The sequence below is a fragment of the Callorhinus ursinus genome, unplaced genomic scaffold, assembly GCF_003265705.2.
Source record: "Callorhinus ursinus isolate GAN/ISIS: 27379988/994484 unplaced genomic scaffold, GSC_fseal_2.0 scaffold8, whole genome shotgun sequence".
NCBI classification, from domain to species: domain Eukaryota; kingdom Metazoa; phylum Chordata; class Mammalia; order Carnivora; family Otariidae; genus Callorhinus; species Callorhinus ursinus.
This window is the reverse complement of record NW_027397070.1, coordinates 62,783,804-62,804,866: the sequence shown is the minus strand read 5'-3', so window position 1 is coordinate 62,804,866 and position 21,063 is coordinate 62,783,804. Positions and strand designations below refer to the sequence as shown.

Here is a 21,063-nt window from a genome sequence, read left to right as displayed (position 1 = left end):
TACATGGCTCAGTCGTTAAGCATCTGCCTTTAGCTCAGGTCATGATCTCAGGGTCCTGGGATCAAGCCCAGCATCAGGCTCCCTGCTCAGCGGGAAGCCTGCTTCTCCCTTTCCCACTCCCCCCGCCTGTGTTTCCTCTCTCACTTTGTCTCATTTTGTCAAAAATAAATAAAAAATACTAAAAAAAAAAAAAAAAAAGAATGAAGAAACAACTAACCAGCGATCACAATGCTTGATCAGTGCGAGGCATAACTGCAGGGGCCTGATATATTCAACGCCTCTCCCTAAACTATTAACTTATTCCTAAGAAGGAGGGTACAGTGAATTAGATTTATGATGACAAAGATGCACCTCACACGTAATTCTTTAATGAATCACGGAACTCTACATCAAAAACTAATGATGTACTGTATGGTGACTAACATACTTTAAAATAAATGAATGAATGAATAAATAAATAAAAACAAGGATTCCTATGCCTAAATTTAACAGCAAACACAACTATACAATTCTGAGATCCGTATCCAGAAACAAAGTGCTTGTCAGGTTACACAGAACAAAAAAAAGAGAGAATGATCAAATATTCTATTACTTGAACCATATAATCAGTCTGCTAATTCTTTTGAATTGCTATATAATTTAGGTAGCAGTCAGACTCTTTGCTGAAAAGACATGAAAATTACAATTCCAGAGCTAAAATTAAGCTTAACTATAAAGCAAGTAATGGAGCTTAAAGGTACATATGTTTACCAATTATTATTCCAAGCAACAAGCAACAACTTAAATAAGATCAGAAGGACATAACATTAAAATGGTGAGAAATGATCATTAGGAATGGAATGTGACCAATAAAGTTATTTAAAGGAAACAAGAGCTGAGGGAAGGAGAGATGTAAACTAACACTTGGTCAACACCTGGCACTGTGCTCCGGGTGAATCAGCTCAGGTATCCCAACCACCCAGGCAGCTAGGATTATTATTCTCATTTTACAGGGAAGAAACAGAACTGTTGGGTAACTTGCCTAGGGCCACACAGCTGGTTTGGTAGCAGAGCTGTTGATGTGAATCTAGATCTGTTTGACTCCTAAATCCACCATCTTTTCGGGTTACCCACTGAAACATAGAGGGATTCATAATCGATTTCTTTAAAAAATACTTTAGAAGGATTTTGGTCACAAAGACCACGACCCAACCTGTTTTTTCTCTTTGCTCATGTCCAGAAAGCCTATAAGACTTAAGTCTATAAAAGTGAAATAGAATTCAAATCAGCTCAACATTTATAACAAAACCCTAGTACATGGGTCACAAGCCTTAGCTTCTTTCAAAGTGTTTTCATACATTTTGACTCACTTCATCATCACAACATCCCTGTGAGGGGAAGCTAATGCTGGCATCATTCCACTCACCCATGTGAGATGCCTGACACCACACAGCTCATTTATGGATGGAGCAGAGCTGAAACTGGGATCTGTATATCCTCACTCGGTCTGTTCCTCTTCCTATCACACTTTTCTGCCTTCAGATGCAAAAGATGAGAATTTCTATACTTGAAGCAACACTCTCTCCACCTTTTTTTCTTAAGTGACAAAAAATACCATAATTTCGATGTAGGTAATAGAGACTGTGCCTTGATATGTTTTCTTCCTCTTCTATAAGACCAAATTATGCAAATAAAACAATTCCAAGGTATAATCATCATTCATTTCTTTGATTCTCACCATAATAATCATGCTGAAATGACAATTTAAATCATAGCACCTGGATACCAGCAAGTGATTCCATTATAATCTTGAAAATCTACAGCCTAAAACAGCAAAAGCAATTTCCATTCGTACAATGCATTAAAAGAATCTAGTATTAGGTAAGATTGAACTTACATATAGCCATTGGTAGAAAAGATGTGCTAAGATATTCAATAATATCCTTGTGCAGAAATGGAGGAAAGGTAGCTAATGTTGATATCATCGTGTAGGGCAAAGTACTCAGAATATCATCATTGAGAAAGGGTAGCAAACATGTAGTTGTATAAAATATCGACTGTCCAAGATCTACAAAACAAAAATGAGTAATCAGTCACTGAATATTTTGCCACTTAACAAAATATGTTAATTCTACATTTTAAGATCTTATGAACTGGCTTAAATTATAACCAGCTATTGCTCCCTTCCTATTAAGACCTCTGAAACATAATGTTCCGTAAAGTACATACACAGGGTTTATTCAATAAATGGCTGATGGATGACTGCATTAAGAAAGATAAATACCTATTTCATGAGCTTTACCTCACCCCTTTATCAATCTTCAGTAATACTTGGTATTCATATTATTCCTGGCTTTCAAAAACTAAAGGCACTTTCCATGTGATCATGAATCCTGAAATATCCTCTAGCATTCTTACCTCCATTACATTTTACACAAGATAACTGTGGCAAAAAGCCATTAAATTTTTTCCCACTGGAAGTTTATGAAAGTCAAGGGCAAGACTGGAAATGAAACCAGGCTATCTCTGCTCCATCAACCAAAACACAATCTTCCTACATCTGGAGTCTTGGGCAATGGGGTAACGTGTGTCTTCCAGCAGAGCAGCCGAAAGGAAGCTGTAAATGACGCTCCGTGACCCTGTGCATTTTGTTACGAATTATCATGGAAGGATGTGCCACCTAATGATAATCTTCCCACCAACACTTTTAAAGGGGGATAAGAACAGTACCTACCTCACTTCTAGAAGGACTGTTAGGAGGCTTAAATGAGATTAATATAGAGTGTTTTAACACAGCACATAATGTGTGCTTCACAAATATTAGCCATTATTATTAACATGAATAATGTTACTGTTATTACCTGCACAAGGAGTAAAAATAGAGGACATTCACCAAAAAAAAAAAAAAAAAAGCATAACTAGTTAGCTTTAGAATGCATGTATACCAAATCCCATTATACTGAATATATCGTTTGATATTTCTGGACCTCCCAATAGATGGGTAATCAGTCAAGACTTGACAATGAAGACTTTGATCACCTTCTTAACCATTCTAAAAGAAAATTACTAGATTTGTTGTTTTTGCAGCAGCTTTACCTTCTTCGTGCAATTCTGATGCCGGATGTTATTTCTGATTAGAATTAATATGCCATCTCAACAAGCACATCGACTGACAACAGAGAGGGTGAGGCCACAGGGCGCCCTGGCGAATGAGGGTCAGTCAACCTTGGGCTCAAGGTGATGAGACGTAAACTTCACAGGTGTTTTACTAAGAATGAACTGAGGCTGTGCATCAAAGACACCCCGGCCGCACTGCAGTCTCATTACAGGACATTAGTGCTGAAAGGGGCCTGAGAGCCAACCTGGAATATTTTTCAAATGAAGAAACCAAGGCCCGGAGAAGGAAAGTGATTGCCCAAGATCACCTGACAGGTGGTACCTGAACTGTGACAAGAATGCAGCCCTCGCCAGTGCCCCACATTCCCCCCCCCCCCCCACCACCACCCCACCACCCCACCCCCGAGGACACAGCCTCCAGCCCTAGGGCAGTGGTTCTCAAAGTCAGGATACAAAAGAATCACCCAGAGAGCTCACTGAAAATCTCAATCTCCCTCAGGGATTACGACGTGGGCGAGAAACACTGCTATACTGCTTCTTAACCCCTAAGGGGTAGTCTAGTGATGTTTTTCCTCTCTTCTAAGCTCTGTTATGCAGAACAAGAACACAGTGTATAGATAACAGTGAAGAGTAAAGTCACAACATAGTTGTGGGAATAAAAGCAAATATACAAATATTTTATGTTAAAAAAAAGAAGATAGTAGGAAGGGAAAAATGAAGAGGGGGAAATCAGAGGGGGAGATGAAGCATGAGAGACTATGGACTCTGAGAAACTGAGGGTTCTAGAGGGGAGGGAGGTGGGAGGATGGGTTAGCCTGGTGATGCGTATTAAAAAAGGCACGTATTGAATGGAGCACTGGGTGTTATACGCAAACAATGAATCGTGGAATACTACATCAAAAACTAATGATGTAATGTATGGTGATTAACATAATAAAATAAAATTTTTTAAAAAAGCAAATATATAAATCACGCCCCCTGAAATCGTCATAATTTAACATATTAATCGCAGTTAAATGGGTTGTGAGTTACCAAACTGAATACTTTTATCTTAATCCAGGGGCTCTCACACAGTGGCTCATCCCAGGACCAGGCAGGTCTACAGTAACCTCAGGACTGATTGTCACAAAGGAAAGGTACTGACGAGCCCACCATCAGCACCACCACGGTAGGCTCTGCCAGTCTTATATTCAAAGAGTCGTCTCCTTTAAGTTCTGAGTGGGAATGGGATCCCAGTAAAAGTGACCAGGCTTAAACGGCTACAAAATGATACAACAGGCAAATTTACAAATCTCCATTTTTTAATATTCACTACAATTACAGAACTGTAAATATAAGAAGAAACAAATTCAATACTCATTATTTCATCATTTTTATGGAAGTAGATTTTTTTTTAATTTTTTCATTAGGAACACATCTTACTAAATAAAGCACTAAGTATTCTCTTAGAAGAGTCAGCCCCAACTCAAAGGTAAAATAACCGCCATGACCCACCCGCTTCCCAAATTCCAATTTTTCTATACAGTGAATCTTTGGTTATTATATTTCCAGAGACCAAATTATCAGTGCTTTAAAGTTAAAACAACTGATGTTTTAAACATTCATTCTCTGCAAAAATCCCTTCTCTTATTGCATGGGTTTTCCATGTGATTCTCAAAAATATAACACTGAATAATTAAGCAAGAGATATTATTATATTATTGCACTCCTTTTTATGGGTTAGAAGAATCTGGTAAGCAAGTAAGATAATGAAATTGACTAAAACACACTGTAAAAAGGGAAAGCATTAAGAAAAGAAGCATGCTCTTAATAGAAGCACCCTAATACTGTATAGCAGATACCATATACAGCTTAGAGCATCACTACACACTCTACCAATGGCCAATGTTTTGTAATAACTATTGATGGTTAGTGAAATTTGGAAGAATTCTTAGAGATTTCTCCTTATCAAACATCCTGGGTTTAAAAGACAGGAAAAGTAAGTCCCAGGGAGATTCTGTGATTTGCCCCGCGCCATAAATCACAGAATTTGTCAGTGGATTTGACCTGCTCTTCGGACTCTACTTCTTACATTTCTTGGTGGGCGGGGGGCAAGTTTCTAAATCTTAGCCCACAGGTCATAATTTCAAGACTCTCCATGACAAGCAGATCAGGAGAGAAGAGGTCAATTTCTGTCAGAGCCTGACTCCTCTCTCCAGCCCATTACCCCCAAATGTAGGCCCACCTGGATAACATCCCTCTGGCCATAAAAGAACAACAACAACAACAAAATGACAGGATGGGAAACACCATAATTAAGTTTCTGTGTAAGAAAGGCTTTAGCCACACAAAGACCTTTCAAGCAATTTATTCCAATAGCAAGTCTCCAGCATCCATAAACATACATGGACATTCTCAAAGGTTCTGATTAAATGCTCACCGTGTTGGCCATGCTGTAGTAAAGGAACTAGATCCAGGAGAGTCACCAAAGTCACGTAGAGGCCTTGATAGTCCAAAGAAGGGTAGTCTGACAAGTGAGCATCACGACTTTGCAGGCCACGTTCAGAGGGAGCATCTCGCAGGACGCTGTAAAGGAGGGAGCGAGTAACAGTAGGGTTGATGGAACTGACCTGCGGTCTTAGAGATGGGGTGAGTGGGAATGGCACAGGAAAAAGACACATGGTCATGGGCACTGTCAAATTGGAGGCATCTTGGTTTTCCTTCTTCCCTGTGCGGGACAAAATGCTGTTGGGGGGACAAGGAAAAAAAAGAGACAACAAAGACACAAAGAACAGCACATTACATTGAAATGACACTCTAAAACAAATAATAAAACTCCAGATATATCCCACATAAGATGCAATCGCTACGCCAGCAGTATCTACAAATCGAATACGGGGCACATAGCTTCATGGTCACAGAGATAACCAATAACGCAAGGTTTCTTTTGTGGAAGTTGCATTGCATCTCATGTGTTATCTGGTTAGTAAGGAGCAAAAATATAAAAATGCATGTTTCAGTGCCAAACCCATGTTTTACAGTTTATCAATTTGGTGAAGGAGAGGTTTCCTCGAAGGAAAACCAGTGGCTTCATCTAATGAGTTAGGGCTTCTATTACTAATTAAGACGAACTTTCAAAGCAAAGGAAGTTTTCAGGAAGACTGTCTTAATTGGGTAAGTAAAAACCTGCAAAATATAGGTATGGCACTTGCAGAAACATGTTTTAGCAAAGAATAAACATGTGTGTTTATTAAGAAAGTCTTAAAAATCACATGTTTATTGCATCAAAATAATGTCTATATGTATATTATGATACTGTTTCATGACATTCTGTCAGTATCATTTGAGATAATGAAGTTTAAACAGGCATATGAATTTAGAAATAATACATATTTCTAAAATGTTAGCTAAACTACATTGGAAAAGCTATAAAATAATATATAGTAGATGGTCTGTAGCATATGTTTGTGAACTAATGATAATGGTTATTTATGTGTGTGTTTTTTTAATTTTGCATGTTGGGGAGGAAACATTTTATTCTACGAATACAAACAGTGGTTTATTAAATAGTTACCTTCAAAATTCTAAAGACTAGGCAAGCAGTATCTGTCATATAGCTGCACATCATACAATAAGATCTCATATGTTACTGCTGCTACTTACGTTATTATTCAACAAAACTCACTAAACACTAAAGGAAAGATAATTTAGAAAGTTAAAAAAAAGTTTAATGGGAATAAAAATAAACTCTAAAAATAAACTGGCTTTCTTTTAGCCTTCCTTTTTAAATGAAAACCTTTTAGTAAAAGCAATAAAGCAGAAGAGTTGTTCATTTAAAAATAGAAGAAATGACTGCTTTGGCCAGATGTTTAGGTTTTTTAAGTTAAGTTATACTATTTATCATTAAAGACAATAGCTATACATTATAATGATAGTATCTGCTGCACTTACAAAGTGCTTTTATATAGTACACTTATATGTTAATCAAAATAGATAACAATTTATAAATGTTTCATTACATAAAAATAACCTCATTTTACATTTAACTCTGTCCATCAAACATCACTAAGTTCTTAGTTAATGGTATTACATTTACCATTTCACAGTAGTGTGAAGAACTGGTTAGTGTCAAGCATGCTTGCTATTTCAAATTTACATTTATTTCTATTTACTCTTAGTGCAAAATATGTTACAACTGTAAGAAAAATGACTACATGCTTTTTATTTTCCATGTGCCTAATTTACCTCGATTTCCTTTGTCTTCTGTTACCCAATGTCCAGGGAAAAACAATTAATAATAATAAAGATAATTTCAGAATAGTTATGTAATACTTCTTAGCAAGAAATAACTTAAGATTTAGTGTAATTTTTTTAACTTTTAAAGGGATTAAATTTACCTTTTTTTGTGTGTGATGTATTTAACTTAAAGTAAGCTTATAATTTACAATGGGATAATATCAACATTCCAGTACCATCAGATTTTCCATCAGACTTTATACTTTCCTCATATAACTTGATTACTCCTAAAAGTACCACCTTTAAATGTTATATTCTTGATAAGCCCAGTCACCAAAAATCTGTTTTAATCCTGTAGGATTCTATCCCACTGAAAATTCCTTTAGAATCACAACAGATGTAAGTCAGAAATATTATTTCCCGAACTTCAGCCCTAAGTTAGCCTACTACCAGCATCATTTCAAAATTACAAGATGCGGATCTTATAGAAGTGATACAGAAAAACAACATTTGCCTTAAAGAATAAAATCAGCTATATATCATATATTAATGCTGTCCTTTAAATTAAGTACAGTTCTGTCATCAGATTTTTCCTTGGTGGGGGAAATATAGCACATTATTTTTTTTTCAAGTATACTTTAGTATTGTTCCAAAGTTTGATATAATTTAACAGACATTCGTCAAATAAACTTCAGAGACTCTGTTTTGGTATTTTTCCCTTCCTGTATACGTGGGGTTCCCAAATGATAGCAGCACAAGTTCATACATGCAGGGAGGGAGAATGTCAGCATTGAAACAGTAAAACTTCTCTCTCACTGCCTCTAGATTTAATAAGTAGGTGAAGTTGAGAAAAAAATGGCTGAAGATGAGTTATCCATGAAACCAGTTTTAAATTACCATTCATGTTTCAATGTAAGGAAATGTTTTCATTTGTGGAAAAACTAAAGAAGGGCTCATGAATTAATGTACAATGCATTGTGATTTTATGATGTTTTGTGAAGTTTATTCAGAAAAAAAAAACTTATTTCCCCAACCAAACTGTCTAACTTGGGAATGATAAAACCATCTACCCCAACTAAAGTTCTTCCCCAGAGGTCTGTACACCCAACCAAAAAGAATATGAAGAATGCCCTGCTCAGAAGAGTTTGACCCAGCAACCAACTTTTCATCTTTCCTTTTCCCTCCTGAGATCCTCTTTATATCAAACATTTACTTCCAACATCAAGAGGAACCAAGAGAAGAAGACCCCTGTGGGTATGGAGAAAGATGAGAAGTTGCCCTGAGGTATTTATAGCACAGAAAATTAATACATCAAATAAACTTTCTATAAGATTATGAATTTTGACATTTGAGTTGAATCTCTCTACCGTCAGCAAAATTTACTTGACCATGCTATGCTCTAAAGCTACTCTGTGGACCTCAAATCAATAATTGGAAGGTCTATGTTTTCTTCCTAAGCAATTAAAAATTACAATTCAATTAAGATTTTTGAACTGAGACTAGAATCCCTTTTCAAAACATATGAAACATTTTCTAAAGAGTTAGCGGCAAGTAGCTTTCCCCAAACTTAATGATTTTTAAAAAGATTTTATGTGCTAGCAGCTTGAATGACAGCAGCAGAGAGATCTGGGGGAAGGAATTCCAAAAGACCGTATGACATAGAAAGACTGGAAACCTTCAAATATTCTGCCAGGTAAGAGACAAGATTCTTAAAAAAAACCTTAGATTTTAAATATGGCCCCAGAATGTTTCCAATGTAAAATGGATAGACTCCTCTGTAGTGAGGGGGGATTAAAGCAGACGATCTTCATAGGTCCTTCTAATAATAAAAGCAAACAAAAAACGAAACTCTGAAGTTTTGTGTAAAGTGTGTGTCTGTTCCCATACTTAGGTCCCTGCTAAATGAACATGAGTACAACTCAGCACTCAGACAGAATTTTACCCTGTAGGCCAGGTCACTGGTAGATGAAGTAAATGCTCTAGAGGGATAGCTACAATGGACGAAATTTGGACCAAAGTCAACTCAGTTCAACAAACATTTGTTGATCCTCTTCTGAGGACCAAACTCTGCTAGTAAGATGAATAAAGCACAGGACTTACTTTCTCCTAACTAAACCCCATGAACTTTAATGTGAGTCTAATTAAGAGCTAAGTGGACATATGTGGACTATTCAATGCTGACACAATCAATTATGGTAACATAATCTCTCCTCTCCTGTGCATTAAATTAATTGAAGTTAAACACCTAGGCTAATCTCTGCCTTTGGGAATATGTACAAAACTCTATTGAAATCAGTGAGAGTTACGTGCCATGCATGAAAACCACAGGACTATTACTCTAAAAATGCAATCCTGACTCAAATGAAGCAGCTGGTACTTCGGGTTGCAGATTTTAATCAAAATAATAATAATTCTGACTTCCTTGAGAATATCCAAACAGAAAGACAGAGTTACTCTGTGAGAATTCATCTCTAATTCTTTCTTCGTGTTTCTTTCCAAGAATCTGGATTCTGAAGGCTAGAAGTGTTTCCGAATGTAAGAATCGTCAAAAATGCAAAGGGAACCATCTTGTTAGTGAGTAGAAAATCTTACTACACCAAACACCCAAACCATCTCATTTGTCTTGAACTAATAATGTAAATAAAATAAAATGAAGAAATATAAATATGACTGGTATGGATATATATACCACCAGTGAAGGTAGTCTATCATAACTTGGTCCAATATGCGGGACAAGAGTTTTCAGTTCTATTATTTCCAGTAAGCAAAAGAAACGAAAGAGTTTTGAGTGGCTTTTTGTTGTTGTTGTTGTTGTTGTTGTTGTTGTTGTTGTTGTTGTTAATGCTGAGGTAGGCAAAGAGAAGAAAGAAACTGCATTGGGTTCAGCCCAAGAGTTGAACCTATAAGTACTAAAGTCCAACCCATGACATGTTACCCTGCTTAGGGTTTTCACTCTTTCTCCCACTACATGTGAGTGTGTCCTATAGGCTGTCAACTCTGCTCTGACCTGCTGCTATCCACAACAAATTGCTAAGTGAGAGAAAGAGCTAAAACATCTGGGAATTGAAATACTGTCCACATCACTTCAAGTATAGCTCAGTTTAACTTCCAAAAAGTTGGCAAGTCTTTGCAGGAAGCACTTCCTTTCCTCCCTCAATCTCAAGGACAGCCGAAACTAGGCTATGGACTCAGAATGGATGCTGGTATTCCCAAAGGCCAAACCCAAGTTTTTATGAAGAGAAGTGTCTCTAAACCATGATAACTAGTAGTACTAGGGAGAGGCAGTGTCGTGTAATTATTGAGTGTGTGTTCTGTGGATGAGGACCACCAGGGTCCAATGCTGGTTCCAACACTTACTAGATATGTACCTTTGAGCAGTTTATTAAACCACTCTATGCTTTAGTTTCGTTATTTGTAAAGTGGGCGTAAGACTACACTCATTTCATAGAATTATTATAAAGGATTATATGAGATGACATGTAAAGCACTTAGAACAGTGCTTAACACCTATAATTACTGGTATTATCACACACTATGGCTATGATAATGATGATAATGGCAGCTATTTTGTTACTATTACCATTAGGAGTAGCTGCTGATGCGGTCTCCCTTTGAAAATAGACTCGGCTCAATTGCATAGAATCTTCTCCAACAGCTACTTGAACAAACTACCTTAACATCAGTGTTACCATTAAAATGTTATCACCCATGATCATATCCTAATGATCCATCACTCAAGAAAATGGAAACTTCATGTCCTGCAAACATGACTTCAGTATCCCAAATTTCCCAACCTTCTGACACAATGACAAAGACTTAAGCAGTAGGCTTCAAAGTGCCAATGGGAACCTCAATTTCTTTGCAAAGTGAATTCAGACTTTGCTTCCTACTAAAAAATGGCTCTCACTTTGCAAACTCCCAGAATTTGTGATAAAAGAAAGCACCTGCCATTGAGAACCCTGACCTCAATGACAAAAAGGAGAATTCAAAAGAGCAGAGTCAGACGCTTGGTGTATATACTTAAGCAGATTATCACTATGAAAACTGAACAAATGCTTTCCCCTGCAATTTGAAAAGAAGGGAAATCATCCCTAACAAGGTCCTCGACTTAGTGGGCAAGTATGAAATCCATGAATCTGATAAACAGAATCCCTTTGAAAGAGAACAGGAACACCAAGGGTTCTAAAGAATATAAGGTATTCCAAAGAAGAAGAAGAACAAAGAGCAGGGCTGCAGAAGATCAGTAGCTGACTTGATGGTATGAAGCTTCTTTCTGCAAAGCCCAAGGCTGAGCCTCAGTCCGCTGGGACCTCCAGGACCACCAGGGCCATGCCCCTCATTCCCCACTGGTGTTCTGTCCTGAATCCCTATCTCACAAAAATGTTGCTAAAAGAAACAGTAGCAAGTCAACTTTTGTGTTTCCAAAAATCAGATCTGGAGCGCGAAGATCATGATCACTAATGGAGAGATCGAGCCTTAGAATTTAATGGAAAGGGAAGTGCTCCCCTCCCTTCTTCGCTGTGATTTCCCAAACACCTGAGTGGCTCCCCTCCATCCACTTGTTATTCCTAATGAGAACTGTGAAGGAGATAGTTGCCTCCCATCTCTGTGTCACAGTCAAAGCGGCCAGGATGTGTTTTCCTATCCTTGTCCCGCACAGAGTGTCCACATCAATTGTCAAGCATGTTGAACACTTGAAGTGGCACAGATGGTTATTCCCATAGATCGTACTTCAAGAAATAGGAAATACTACAATACTACAGATGAACCTAAAACGCTACGTAATTCTGATTTTCTTGAAGACTGTCTCCTATTCTTAATTTTAGCAACATAAATTCTCCTTCCCACCCCACTCTACGTTAGTGCGTGACATGAACCTTTTATCACTGTACAAATCTCTTGAGAGGATGTAAAATGAGGGAAAGCAGACTGTAGCCATGAAACCCATGTTTTTTTTCCAGTTAGGCCTGTGATCTGATCTGCTATATACACCCAGAGAACCTGAGTCCAGACTCTTCTGGCAGAGCACAAGAAAACAGAAGGCCCTTCAAAACTTTGAGTTCGATAAAAGTTTAGGTCCCAATCAATTCAGCAGTACTACCTAATAATTCTTTCGAAGTAGAGGATATTTTAAAGCTTACCTTAACAAGGTCTGAGAAAAGTATTTCAGGGTGTTTGCAATATCTGTCCCTGAAGGTACAGGATAAATGTTGTGAAGAACCCGGTTATGATATTCCTGTAAGTACCGGATCTTGGAAGCAACTAGATAAAAGCAAAACAAAAAAAAAAAAAAAAGAAAGGAAAATCATCTTGTAATATGTATTAGGTACACAGTTTGTTGATTTTTTTTAATGATTAGATACAGGAATTTAATTAATATTTTATGGAAAATATGTTAAATTTTTACTGGAATTCCATGATAGAAACCATTTAAAAGACCTTTAATTTCTTATCATTGTATTAAGCACACAAAACTTTTTGAGTTATCTGGCTTAATATCCTATTCACAAATTATCTATTACTTTTTTTATCACTAAGAAAGGCAGTACTTCAAATCATTTTATAATCACCCCCCAGCTAGCTTATTATTAGCAAAATAATAATAGATATAAATCTCTGCCACCAGAGAATTATATTTAAGATTGCTGAACTAAAACTGAAGGTGGAAACTCAAGGGTCTTTCAACAACACTCCAAAAATCCTAAAATATAGAGAATCTCTTGCACAATGGCATCAGTCAAAACCAGATTTTTAACTCAATCAGTGATCATAAAAGCATGTAGCGTGTTTAATGAATGTTTGAACTGTGAGAATATGTTAAGAGGAGAGTAACTTGGTGAGCATTAAGTAAGAATATAATGATTGGGTGGTAATAAAAATATAAAAAATGCATGTCACATTTTTCTTCCAAGAGTTTCATAAATTAGGAGACTTCCTAATAGCTTTTCTGAGCATGGCTGCTCAGATCTTCAAGATTCAGGAGGGACTAAATGGGCTTGTTTACCCTCCTAGACCTACCTGGAGTCACCAGCATTGTCCACATTCCTGACCTGACCTTTGACCTGGCTGCAGTGAATGGCCCAGTTCTAGTCATTCCTCTTTGCAAATCCCAAGGGGCCATGATGATCACCGTCTCTCAGGTCTCCTCTTCCACAGAGCTCTCAACACTGTCCATTTTGTCCTTTCAATCTTTACGGCTACCAAGGGAGCCTTTTAGGTGGTATGGCTCACTGTCAGCAGTTAACAGAAGACATATCAAGTCCTGGAGAAGCAAGATCTTGCTGTTCCCAACAGCCCATGGAAACAAGCTCCTGGATGCATTCTAACTGAAATGCTGGCGTAAGCAACTTAAGAAAAGTCACATGCTTTTGACAGGTGTGGGACGTAGAATCACAGAATGATGAAATATCAGAACTAGAGGGACCTTAGGGGCCTTTTCCCAAAACCATTTCATTTTAAAGATGGGGAAAATGAGGCACACAGGTTGTCAATGGCAGAGCTAGGTCAGAAATTATACCCCTCGCCCCCATCCTGTGCTCTTTCCACTGGGACATACTCTAGAATACGACTCTCAGATGAAGTCAATATGCAGATAGTGGGTGTTCGCTGCTTGATATCAAAGCAACTCAATTCCCAGCTGTTACTAGTTAATCATTGATTCTATATCCCACATATACCATTGATCAAATCTGCCTTTTCTCCCTCCTACTACCTGCACTATTTCCGTAATATGGTTAGCACTTCCCCACAAAAATAAGTCTAGATTCCAGATAATAATACCTTAAGTTTGTATAGCACATCACCTCTGAAGAAAGCAACAAGTTTATATCCATTGTCTCAACGAACCCCAAAAGTATTTGGTTGTAAATAACTTTTTTCCTGAGATAAGGTAAAAAGAAGTGATACTTGAAACTGTTTCAATTACATAATTTATAAAAACCCATTTTCTTCTCAGTGTTTTTTATCTCAGTGCTGTTCACCACCTTTTTAAAAATCATATGACAGGGAACCCCCATATTAAAATACATAGTTCCAAGTCCCAGATATTTGAGATCTGCGCTAAGCAGCATAGGCTTTCTGCTCACCCACCATCACAGTAATGCTTTGTTACTATGACTTTCCTCCAGCTTTAATATTCAGCAGATTTCTGTCAAGTATTTCAGGAATACCATTAATCATTCCACCACCTAAAAAAGGTGTCGATGGTACAGGCTGTGGACAATAAACTCATGTGAAGAAAAAAGCCATAGATCCCAAACTCAATGCTTGCTCATAATTCAAGAGGTACAAAACTGTCACGACACAACAACGACAAGCATTCAAAACTGTGTGTGAAATGAATGAATACTCTTTTTAAAGTTCCTTTTGTTAAAATGCAGCAGTGGCTCCTTTCAACAGGTATCCAAACATGCAAGGGAGAGCAGAGATAAGAATCACTTCCTACTTTGAGACCTCTTAATATTTCACAAATGTCACATTGCATTGTCTTATTTACTTACCTGTTTGTTTGCTATACCAGGTTGTCAGTTTCTTGAAGGCGGAAACTGTATCTGACTCCTGTCTCTATCCCAAGCCTAACACACTGCCTGGCACTTGGTAGGTACTTGATATATTTGCAGGATAAATGAACAAATGAATTATCACTTTGATAATACCCCTTATCGCTGGGGGGGAGAGGGGGTTCTGCCTATATACATTTCTGTCTCCCACACTAGATTGCTGACTTTTTTTATTCCTATGCCAGATATCTAGATGGCCAATAAATAACTGACGAGTAAAGATGGAAACAGGGAAGAGAGAAAGAAGAAAAAAGATCATGATGAGTAATCATGAAAGAAAACTTCTAGAACCAGTTGGAAAAATGCTCAAGCTAACTTTTACATTGGCGAATGCAACAAAATCTTAGGTAGATTTCTTTAACTTTCATGTTTTCAACTATTGGAGAACATCCAGGAAGGTCCCTGACATACACTAATTTGTAATTGTGCTGAGGATGTGAATAGAACTCATTTACCTTTCAACTTTGTACACACACACACACACACACACACACACACAAAATGGCCATTTGGCTGGTTGCTAAGCTCATGTGAGCAACCAGCAGCCTCACTGCAGCACAGAGGTCTTATTCTTTACTCAACAATATACCTGAATATTGCTTCAGAAGCTCAGATAATTGAGATATAAGCAAACGATCTCCAAGCTCAACTGACCCCCAGACTACATTTCTCTAGTAAGCTCCTTCTTCTAACTCCCCCACACCCACTATTTTCCTTACACTTTTAAGAAAACAGAAGCCCTCCGTTAGGGACTGCGTTGTGGCCCCGACCCCCAAAATCATATGTTGAAGGCTTAATGTCAAAAGCTAAGGCCTTTAAAGTGGTGATTAAGTCAAAATTAAGACCCTTAGAGTAGGCTCTAATCCAGTGTGACTGGTGCCCTTATAAGAAGAGGACATGAGGATACAGGAGAGACACCAGGGATCTGTGTACACAGAGAAAAGGCCATGTGAGGGCAAGGAGAAGGTGGCCATCTGCAGGTCAAGGAGACAGGCCTCAGGAGCAACCAAACCTGCCGACACCTTGGTCTTGGACTTCTGGCCTCCAGGAGAGTGAGAAAATTAATTCCTGTTGTTTACGCCACCTAGCCTGTGGGGCTCTGTGATGGCAGCCCTAGCAGACTGACTAATACACCACCACAAAGGAAATCCTCCAAGAGTGTAAGTCGGAGCTGAGTCCAAGCTCTGAAATCAAACAGTTCTGGATCAAGACTTTGGCTCTACCTCTACTTAACCCCCGTTTCCTCATCTGTAAAATAGGGATAATCATACCAACCAACTTGCAGTATTGAATATTGTGAATATTAAGTCCCTGTGCCAACCACTTAGCATAATACCTAGTACATACTCAACACAGAGCAGACAGCAAAGCCTACCCGCCTCTCCTTCTTTCTTTTTTCCCTTTTTCAATCAAACATCATCAATGGGACCACTAGAGCTCTCCCTCCTACTAAGTCATGTCCGTAAGCATTCAAATAAACTCTAGAATGTCCCTTGTTAAAAGGAAACAAAAAGCTCTCCCTTGACTTGACATTCCCCTCCAGCACTGGCCCCTCTCTTCAGAGCCAAGACTGTAATGAGTTGTGTACACTCTCATTCTCCATCCCCTCCGATTCTTCTACTCACTCCAGGCAGTCATGCACCTCCACCATTGCACTGAATCCCCTTCTCCCACCATCATATGGAGCCTCCACGTTGCCAAATCCAATGGGCACTTTCCAGTCATCATTTTACTAGGCATTTCAGCACATTCCATACAGCCAATCCCTTCCTCCTTGACACTCACCCCCACTGGCTTCCCAGCAACCCCACATTCTCCTAGTCTTCCCCCTCATTGCTCCACTGCATCCTCTCAGGGAGCATTGCTTGATGTTTAATGTCAGAATTCCTCAAGGCTCAGTCCTAGACTCTCTGTTCCTCTCTCTTTCCAGATTCTCTCCACAGCCAATCTCATCCATCCATAGTGCCTGCAGCACGACCCGTGCCAATGACTCCTAAATGTGTATCTCCGTCCCAGACAGGTAGCTCTTCTGAGTAACAGACCTCATCTATTCAATGTCTCCCCTTAGTAATCTTACAGATATTACAAGGTAAACATGCTCCACACTGAACTCTTACCTCATCCCTTACCCCTCAAAAAACCTACCCCACCATCTATGCAATCTACCAAGTCACTCCAACAAAGTATTCTGAAAATCATCCCTGACAGCTCCTCTTCCCTCTCCTGACACCCTCAACCCAACCTGTCACTAAGTCCTGTCAATGCTACCACCGGAATAAACCTCCAATCTGTTTTCTGTTCTTTATCTTCACTATCATTATTGGGCACCGTCATCTCCCGATCAATTGTGAAAGCCTCCTTACTCATCTCCCTAGTTCTCTCTTGCCTCTCTCCAGTTCTTTCTCCTCAGAGCAGTCAAAGAGACCTTTCCAAAATATAAGCTATTGCATGCAAATCCTTCAATGGCTGCCCATTGCCCGCAGAACAAAATCCAAAATCCTTAACATATTATACCAGGTCCCTGCCTACTTTCCAACTTCATGTCATACCTTAAGAGCCAGACATATTGATTCTTGCTCCAGTTTTCTGAACTGGTCAAAGCTACTTTTTTGCCTAAAAACCTTTATATGTGCTTGTCCCTCTTCCTAGAATGCTTTTCCCTCTACGTTTATCTGGCTAACTCCTACTTCTACTTCAAGGCTGACTTAAAATATCGCTTCCTCATGGAGGTCTTTGCTGACTTCCCTAAGTGGATTCCCTTTCCTCCACCTCATTTTGCTCTGTCGTAACACCCTATTCTTTTTTCTTCCACAGTAGTTAGCACAACTTTTAATACTCATTTGGGTGATGTTTTACTGTCTCTCCCAAGTGGATAGTAGGCTCCAAGAACTATGTCTCTTGTTCTGCATTATATACCCCCAAGCGCCCAGTGGATGTTGAAGTTGCTAGGTCCTAGAAAGGAAAGAAGGGAAGGAGGGGGACAGTGGCTTTTCCCAGTGATCAAACTTTATTTCTTTATGAAAATAGCCAAAAAGCCAAATGTTAAAGCTGTGATGAAAATAAAGAAAACATGAAAAGGAGACTGAGAAAGTGATGAAATTTATCCAGGCATACATGCATCTAATCTCTGCTCTGCTGCTTCACTACATCCCATCCCCACCATTTCCTAGAAGCTTTGCTACATGTTGAGAGAAAGAGCCACAAAAGCAAAATTTGGTCATTCATTTTGGGCAGGGATATAAAAATACTGTAACAAAACTGGGATCATATATTAGTTTTAAATCATTTTTTCTTTAAATCTTAAGCATTTTCCTATGTCACTATTTTTAATAGCGACATTCCTATTTTTAAATTTGTATCAGTCTATGCTTATTATCATAAAAGTAAAAAATTCAGGTAAGTCCAATGAAAAAAAATAAAAATTATCTGAAGACCCACTACTCAGAACTATAGTTAACATTTTGGTGTTTATCCTTCTAGGAAATTTTCTCTGCATAAATACACATTTACAAAATTGGGATTAGACTGTATATAGTTATAGAATCTGCTTTCCTTGCTTTCTATATCAGAAATACATTGCTACATGATCGTTTTAATGTACGTATATTTTATTTATGTAAGTAAATTGTAATTTTTTTCACTGATCATCTATCTGTGAGATTTGGGGTTATTTTCACTCTTCTAGTCAATGTTGCACAGAATATCCTTTCAAACACATGTACAAATCTTTAGCTATTTCCTCAGAATACATTTTTAGTCACAGAGTTGCTGAGTCAAACAAGAAATACTCATTGTAAAGTGTTTGATAGGGGGGTTCCCTGGGTGGCGCAGTCGGTTAAGCACCCAACTCTTGGTTTCAGCTCAAGTCCTGTTCTCAGGGTGGTGAGATCAAGCCCTGAATCAGGCTCCATGTTCAGCAGCACAGAGTCTGCTTGAGATTCTCTCTCCCTCTGTCATTCACTCTCTCTCAAATAATTTTTTTAAAGCTGTTTGGGGGCTCCTGGGTGGCTCAGTCGGTTGAGTGTTTGCCTTCGGCTTAGGTCATGATCCTGGGGTCCTGGGATCAGGCCCCACATCAGGCTCTCCACTCAGAGGTGAGCCTGCTTCTCCCTCTCCCTCTGTGATCTCTCTCACTTTCGCTCTCTCTCAAATAAATAAATAAAATCTTTTAAAAAATAAATAAATAATTTTAAAAAGCTGTTGGTAGTAACAGAGACACTTTCCTTCAGAAAGACTGTTTCTTTTTATACACCAGTTGTATACATATGAATAATAATGAACAACGTTTGCTGAATGTCCACTATTCATCAAGTACTCCATACACATTATTTTTGATCTTCACAGTAACCTTTTGGAGTGGTTTTTATCACTGCATAAACCAAAGCTTAAGAGTAATTGACTCGACCGAAGGCACAAGCTAGTAAGTGGTAGACCAGTTAGTTTCACTGGCTGTAAGCCAGGCTTCTCCACTGGGCCCCGGTCTTCTTTAATTACTTTTACTAGCTTAATTATTTAATTTTATGGTATAGCATGAAATATTAATACTGCCCCTATTTCACTGTTTGATGACTGTGCTATGCCTAGTATTTCATTAAGGAACACTACAGTGAACAGATGAAATATTAACCTAAATGTGTTTTTAAAAAAAACACACAAAACAGAACTTGTTAACTTCACTGGTCCCACAGTTTTCTCCTTGAAAAATCATATCTCTATAATCCTTCAAGGCCCATCGTCAGAGTCACACCATTCATGAAGCCTTCTGCTTGACTCCAGCCATTATCACCACTCCCTTTTCTGAGTGCTCAGAGCACTCACTATCTGCCTCAAAACTTCTGTCACTTCATTATATAAATTTGTCACTGATAATAAACTGTTCCAGATGGTTCTAAATCAGTTTCATGTCTGCAAACTTAGTAACCCTAACAATACCTTAAGAACTTTGAGGATACAAAAGAAAAAAAGAACTTTGAGGATACAACTGTGTTAAATATCATTTCAAATTCCCTTAGAATTTGTCACAATGCTAGGTGCATAGCAGATGGTCAACCCTAACACAGTGGTTAAAATGGATTAAAGGTTTAAATGTCAACCATGTTTAAATGTCAACTACAAATAAGTCATTTCTAGATAGAATGTGTTTGTGTAAAATGAATGTAAATAATGCAGAAACTTTTTCATGATTTTTTTTGAAAAGATTTATTTATTTGAGAGAGAGAGAATGAGAGACAGCACACATGAGAGGGGGAGGGGCAGAGGGAGAAGCAGACTCCCCGCTGAGCAGGGAGCCCGAAAGCGAGACTCGATCCCGGGACTCCAGGATCATGACCTGAGCTGAAGGCAGTCGCCCAGCCAACTGAGCCACCCAGGCACCCCTCATGATTTCTTTTTCCTCCCGTCTCTCATTCAGTAGAACTCCAAATAGTCATTTCCCTCGATATATTCCAAAATTTTTTAAAGGTTCTTCATTATCATTTGCAGAATTGACTCATTTTTTTCTTCAAACAGGCCACTTATTTTCCTTTTCACTTGGACCCTAAACACTGTGGGTACCTGTCATGCAGCTATCACAATGTCCTGCCGAGAGCTCTGGGACACAGCGTCAGTTCTCACCTATACCTAGGTGTGACCTCAAGCAAATCATTTAATATCTCTGAGCCTCAGGGGTTCTTGTTTGTTTGTTTTGATTTGTTCTGTTCTGGTTTTGCCAAACAAGAAATTAAAATAATACTTCCCCCACATTCGTTACAAAAGCTGATGATTACTATCCTAGATTTGAAAGCAGACCCCCTAATCCCATCTTATTTTTTATTGATTTCTTCTTCCACTGCATAAAGTGCAAGACTTTATGGGTTTGCTGTCATTGCTCCCTTTGAAACAATTCATCTTCTTTTCAGCTAAGCCTTCACTGAGAAATGATAGACATATATAAAGAGGCCTGGACATACTTTACAAATTTACAAAAAACCACTGCAATGGTCAAAGTAAAAAATTATGCCTGTGCCTTTTTCATTTCTTCTCTTGATTAGAGTATCAGTAAGGAATCAGATATCCTTCTTATTCATCTTGCATGTCTTTTTCACCATTTTTCTGTCTCCCAGGTCCAGAAGATTCTACTTGTTGGTCCATATGGTTCTATCTATAAATCATCCCTAAATAAAATCTACTCTCTGCTCCAACTACGCTGACATCA

The 21,063-nt window shown here is 38.3% G+C and overlaps 1 protein-coding gene across 13 annotated transcripts in view; it reads right to left on the bottom strand.

Moving 5' to 3' along the window:
- The window catches only part of UNC79 (unc-79 homolog, NALCN channel complex subunit), a 246,213-nt gene that overhangs the window by 198,849 nt on the left and 26,301 nt on the right, over positions 1-21,063 (bottom strand). For 8 of the 13 annotated variants that reach the window (XM_073895810.1, XM_073895811.1, XM_073895814.1 and 5 more), the window contains exons 1-4: positions 13,330-13,553; positions 12,453-12,573; positions 5,516-5,820; positions 1,877-2,047 (exon numbers count right to left, since the gene is read on the bottom strand). In XM_073895810.1, the coding sequence (XP_073751911.1) occupies positions 1,877-2,047; positions 5,516-5,820; positions 12,453-12,573; positions 13,330-13,432 (700 nt within the window). In that variant the 5' untranslated portion in view covers positions 13,433-13,553. Of the gene's footprint in view, positions 1-1,876; positions 2,048-5,515; positions 5,821-12,452; positions 12,574-13,329; positions 13,554-21,063 lie in introns of those variants that run through there. The other 5 variants (XM_073895820.1, XM_073895813.1, XM_073895822.1 and 2 more) reach the window with 3 other exon arrangements.